At 51.4% G+C, this 6,257-nt stretch overlaps 1 protein-coding gene across 1 annotated transcript in view; it reads left to right on the top strand.

The window, feature by feature from the left end:
* The first annotated feature begins 3,787 nt into the window (after positions 1-3,787).
* The window catches only part of CARD14 (caspase recruitment domain family member 14), a 22,658-nt gene continuing 20,188 nt past the window's right edge, over positions 3,788-6,257 (top strand). The window contains exons 1-2 of the mRNA XM_007462344.1: positions 3,788-3,998; positions 5,250-5,387. Of these exons, the coding sequence (XP_007462406.1) occupies positions 3,788-3,998; positions 5,250-5,387 (349 nt within the window). The remainder of the gene's footprint in view (positions 3,999-5,249; positions 5,388-6,257) is intronic.

Raw genomic sequence — 6,257 nt, 5'->3', positions numbered from 1 at the left:
TGACACCACTCCACCCATTGCGGGGCTCGTCTGATATTATGACATTTCTCAAAGTTTGGGGGAAAAACTTGTTTATCTTTCCATTGTTCCTATTTTGTGGCTGCTGCCGCTTCTTTTTTTTTTTTTACACACTTTGTGAGTCTGCTTCATTCAGCACCTTTCCCATTTGGACTGGTTCTATGCGTAGAATCTGACCCAGAACCTTTGAGCTGGTTGTGGCAGGAGTGGCCGCACTCACGAGGTTGTCGTCTGAGAAGGTGCAAGGGGAACCCCTAGATGCCTCGGCACACGTGGCAACGCATTCCTGGGGGTCATGGGATCAGCTGAGGGGAACAGATGCTGGGATAAGTGAGTGTAGGGATGGAACAGAGGAGGCCAGGAGGGAATGCAAAGCTGCCCAAGGGCAAAAGCACTCAGCTCCACTCAGGGCCTCCTGGGCAGGGGATGGATCTTGGCTGGGGGCGCTGGACCATCAGGTGCCGGCAGGCCTGGCCTCCTTGGCCATGCACTGGGACTGGGCACCTGAGATCTTATTGCTGCCCCACCGGTTCCCAGAAGGACAGGCAGGGCCTGAGAAAGCAAAGACCATGGCCTTCACCAGGCAGGGCCGGATGGGGCTTGGAAGGACTGCTCCTGGGGTTCATCCTCTGTCCTGGGTCCTTGGGTGGTTGACCGGTTAAAATCCCCTGCTATGAAGGTTGACCAGTTAGAATCCTGTCCTGGCCCCCAAGCCACCAGCCTGGCAGCCATGGAGAAAGTGGGTCCCATTTGGCCCTCCACCTCTTGACAAGCCCACTCACACCTAGGTGCCAGGAGTGAATGTTTATTCCCCCAGGGGTATTTAAAAGAGAACCTCACAGAAGGGCAATGATCATCACAAAAGAATCACTTGGTCAAGACAGGGATTTAGGCATAAATTAGGTAGTGGGGGCCTGGAGACCCCTTGATCATGCAAAGCAGGGCCAGCTTCATAGGTGTAACCTGTCCCCAGGGCCCCACACTTGGTTTAATGCTCTGCTGTCACTGTCTAGAAATTCTGGATACTTTTTAAACAAGGAGCCCATATTTTTACTTTGTACTGGGCTCTGTGGATTGTACAGCTGGTCCTGATGCAAGGTGGAAGGTCATCCTGATTTGGAGGGCCACACCCCAGTGATGCAAACATCTACTGGGTAGAGATCCCAGGAGCTTGAGAGCCTTCCATGCAAGTGTATGGTTGACAGCTTGGATGTGGCTGGGCACTCCAGGACTTGGGCAAGTTTCCAAATCCCCTTTGCCCCATGTTTTAATTTCCCAGGGCTGACATAATACATTTTTACCACAACAGAAATTTATTTGCCCTGATTTCTGAAAGCTAGAAATCCAAAATCCAGGTGCCAGCAGGTCCAGTCTCCCTCTGAAGGTGTAGGGGAGAATCTGTTCCATGCCTTTCTCCGAGCCTTGGGTGTTGCCGGCAGTCCTTGGCATCCCCAGGCTTCTATGAGCACCACTCCGATCTCTGACTCGGTTGTCACATGGCTTCTCCCTGTGTGTCTGTCTGTCTCTGGGCCTCTTCTCTTCTTATAAAGTCACTAGTCATATGGGATTCAAGGCCCCACCCTAATGACCTTATCTTGATCACATCTGCAATGATCCTGTCTCCAAACAAAGTCACATTCACAGGTACTGGGGGTGAGGACTTCAGCATATCTTTTAAGGGGACACAATTCAACCTATCAAGCCCTGATTTCATGAGCGTCCATCGACTGTTCCCTGAAGAGACTAGGAACGAACCGCCTAAGGACAGAACTCCTGTCCTCAGCTTGCTCCCCCTCCTCCCTCAGCCAGTGAGACCCCTGGGCCCTTTCCCACCCACACACCTGCCGGCAGATCCATCGCTCTGAGTACAAGACTTAGGGGAAGGGTGTCAGTGAATCTGGCCCCATGGTGACCAAGACACACTGGGTAGCTATTGCACCTGCCCACTCTTCTTGGTATTCCAGGTCTCAAAGTTCAGTTTCCTTCTAGAAACCTGCTTTCAAGTCCCAAGGAAGCTTTTATAGTTACTGAGTAAACGGTAGGGGTCAAAGATCTGTCGAATTATTTCCTGGATCAGAGTTTGCTTCCCCCCCCCCCCTTGCATTAGTCTTTGGTGCCCAATATTTGAGTTTTGGTACAAGTCACATGGCTTGAAATAGATATGAGATCATCTTAGCACTGGTCTTCGGGCTCTTCCCATCCAGCCCCGTCCTGCCAGCACCACACCTGGCCTCGGAGAGAACATGGGATCGCATCCCACAGTGAGGAGTGCCTGCAAAAACTAATGTGAGCGGCTTTTGGTGAGTCCTTGCTAAAGACTGGGCCCCTCGCGTGGATTGTGGGGGGCTGTTCATGGGGACAGGACCCTCCAACAACCATCTCCTCTTTTTCTTAGTTTACAAGGGTTGATTTGCTCTGGTTTTCAAGCATTTTTCGTGTACAGGCCTTTTCAAGAGGTATTTGACTCCAGCCAGTCCAGCTTGTCATTCCAGATGAAAAGAACCAAATCATAGGAATTCATGAGTCTGAGAGAAATGCTCCCAGCTGTGCCCAAGATAATGCACAAGGATGGTCACTGTGGCAGTGTGTTGGAGAAAAAGGCGAAATGACCTAATGCCTGCCCACAGGAGCACCAGCTATAGTTTCTTAGTATAATTGTCTCCAGTACTCAGTTAAAAAAAATCTCAAGCTGCACGTATCCATTTGCTAAACCTCAAAAACGGGCAGAGTGTAGGGCCATGCCCAGCACCACACTGTTTATGCGGTTCCTGTTGGCACAAAGAATCATGCAGAGGTGCCCTGCATTGTTTTAGACACACTCATATGCAGCACGTGGCCCAGCAGTTACCTGTGGGCAGAGAGAGAGGGGCAGGACCAGGAGACAACAGGACTGGGCTGTCACGAACTGCACTTCCTTAAAAAGGAGGCCAGGTGCAAAGTGTTAAGACGGGTTGAATCTGCATGGCAGGTGTATGGATATTTTATATCATTTGCTGGACTTTTTTAGTATGCTTGAAACAGGCTACAGGTTAAAAGCATCTTAGGGTTATGTAGATGGATCAGTGGGGTAATGACCTTGTGCCAGGGCTGGAGGGAGGAGGGGCTCAGGCAGGGCAAAGTTGTGGAGGTGGCTCATTACAAAGCCGGGGGTGGGGGGTGTGTTCTGTGGCTGGCAGGCTGGGCAGGGGCCCCCTGAGGTCCTCTTAACAGAAGGTCTTGTATCTTAGACGTGATTGTGCCTACCCCCTCCCTAATCACCTTTTCATAAGATATTAACATCACAGGTACACTGTGTGTCTGTTTATGCACATCTGTGCTTTATACACAGAAGAGTAAGAATTTTTGCTCAAGAATCCATTTTTGACCCCTCGGAAGCTCTGTCACTCCTGTTAAGAATGCACGTTCTAGATCCATCTGGTTTTTAATGTCACCCTCATTCGGTAAACCAATTCCCCAGGCCAGGGGCAGCTTCCTGAGTTTTAAAGGCAAATCCAGTCTCCTGAATCCAAAAGAAACCCAGTTCTTCTTGCTCTGCCCCAGGTAGAGGAATCGACTTGACATCAACAGTAAGAATCGATAGTGTCCTCTTGCTGGTCACGGGACACTAGGGCCGGATCGGGTGTCATGTCCTCTCCGAATTGGTCATTTCCTCCCTACTGGCGACGTGGGGAAGGGGGTTTGGATGGAAAGGTCCTCTGTACAGGAAGCTGTGTCCCTGATCCCAGCTCCCCATGGCTGCTCTTCCCATCCAGGGTGCTCAGGCCCAGCCATGGCAGAACTGTGCCACACGGACTCCTCGCTGACCGCCCTGGACGAGGAGATGCTGTGGGAGATGATGGAGGACCACCGCTGCAGGATTGTGCGCAGCGTCTGCCCCAGCCGCCTCACCCCCTACCTGCGCCAGGCAAAGGTGCTGGACCAGCTGGACGAGGAGGAGGTGCTACACAGCCCCAGGTTCACAAACACGGCCATGAGAGTTGGTGAGGACCTGCATCCCGGCCACCATGGCCCCAGCAGGCCCTTTCTGCAGAGCCTGCTCAGTGCAGGGTGCACCGGGAAGGCCCGTGTGAGGGCAGGGAGTGCGGGACTTTAAGGAACAACACCAAGGGGACCCGAGGTCCAGTCATGGGGACTGTATTAGTGTCCCAGAGCTGCCGCAACAAATGATCACAAACCAGCTGGCTTAAAACAGCAGAAATGTCTTCTCTCACAGTTTGGAGGCCAAAAGTCTGAAATCAAGGTGTCAGCAGGGCTGTGCTCTCTCTGAAGGCTCTAGGGGAGAAAATTTCTTGCCTCTTTCTGCTTCTGGTGGTCCCGGCATCCTTGGTTTGTGGCCACGTCACTCCAATCTCTGCCTCTATTTTCACGTGGTCTTCTTCTTTGCATCTTCTCCTCTTCTGTCTCTTATAAGGGCACTTGTGACTGGATTTAGGGCCCACCTGGATAACCCAGGGGGATCTCCTCTTGAGATCCTTACTTTAATTACATCTGCAAAGCCTTTTCCAGAAAAGGTCCCATTGGTAGGTTCCTAGTGGACATAACTTTGGGACCCATGACTCAACCCACTCTAGATGTCTTTGGAGCTGATTCTGATTGTCTGATTAGCTGTGTTTATTCGTTCAAAAACAGGGAAGCTAATAGTTTCATCACATAAGGTTGTTAGGAGAATTGAATGGGTTACAACTTATCAGATACTCATCTCAAAGCCCGGGCCATGGAAAGCAGGCAGTAAGTGGTAGCTATCTATATGACACTATTTGTGCCTGTTGCCTTATGACCATTAAAGGAGAAATGAATTCAAGCTACTAATTCAAGCTGAGAGTGAGGGGATCTGGGTGGGCTGGGAAGGCCCAAGTTTCTCTGGGACCCAGGCCCTGGGGCGCTGCTATTTGCTTCTTTCCCCCAACCTGCTTTGTATACATGTGTCTGCATGTGTCCACCAACAAACCTGGGAAGTCTTGAGAGCAAAGATCATCCTCCTGAGTCTTTTATCCCCAACTCTTAGCACTTGCGTCGTAGCAGTTCCTCAATAAATATCAGCCTGGTCCTTCTCGAGACTGACCACCATCATGGGAATAAATGGAGCAGTGAGGACCCCACCCCGGGGGCCCTGGAAAACTGCTTTGACCTCCTGATTCCTAGATGTGCGAGGATGCCCCTCCCTGCACCCTGCTCCCCTCATGGGAAGCCCACCTAGCACCTGGTCAGCTAAGACTGTTCTCTCTCCAAAGGGCACTTGCTGGATTTGCTGAAGACTCGAGGGAAGAATGGGGCCATTGCCTTCCTGGAGAGCCTGAAATTCCACAACCCTGACGTCTACACCCTGGTCACCGGGCTACAGCCCAGCGTGGACTTCACAAACTTCAGTGGTGAAAGCTGGGTCTTTGATGTAACCCGGGGTGAGGGGGTGTCCCGCCTTGACTGCAGGCCACTCCAGACAGTTCCCTGCTCCCTTCAAGCTGACATTCCTGTCCCTGTGCTCTGCACCCCACAACCCCGCACTCTGGGGGTGAGGAGACCCCCTACATACACACTAACCATAGTGGGGGTGGGTGGACAGAGCCCATGACCTTGGGTTCTAAAAGAAAAGGTTTGTCCCTAACTATCCAACACCAAGAGAAGAACCCTCACAGGTTGTGGAATCTGCATTTGAGAGGTGCAGGCAAAGAGGAAATGTGTCATTTCCTAGAAAACCTTTACTTCGTGCTTGAGGTGGAGGGGAGCCCAGTCCCACCCTGTCCCACCTGGTTCTGGCTCTCAGGAGGGGCCGCCAGAGGGGAAAAGGAGAGGAGCTGCTAAGTAAAGGTTTACACCGGCTGGGTGGGAGATGAGGCCATGTTTATTGATTGAGTAATTTTAGGCTTCTCTGGAGGAGCTGTTGAAAGATTTAGGTATTCAAAGGAGCAGGCAACATCATTCAAAACTGTGGCTAAGAAAACGTTTCTGCCTGTTTGGCGTCACAGTCCATATTTATGTGATTCAGAGTTCTGTTATACAGATTCTTTGCTATGTTTTCCGTAGGATGACATGCGAATGAACATCGAGCACGGCTCAGCTGACTTGGGGGAAGTTGGGTCTGAACAGCAGGGTCCCACAGGGAAGCCAAGAATGGGTAGTCCTTGTACCAAAATCGCCTGTCACGCTTTATTTCACCAAAATATTCAGTCCTGTTGACCCTGGAAGCGTTTAAGGCGATCAACAGATTAGGGTGGGGGGGGGTCCTGCTTGAGGGTCTGGGC

This window comes from Lipotes vexillifer, unplaced genomic scaffold (assembly GCF_000442215.2).
Source record: "Lipotes vexillifer unplaced genomic scaffold, Lipotes_vexillifer_v1.1 scaffold1691, whole genome shotgun sequence".
Classification (NCBI taxonomy): domain Eukaryota; kingdom Metazoa; phylum Chordata; class Mammalia; order Artiodactyla; family Lipotidae; genus Lipotes; species Lipotes vexillifer.
Note: the sequence above shows the minus strand (reverse complement) of the source record. Positions and strands in the feature narration are given on the sequence as shown.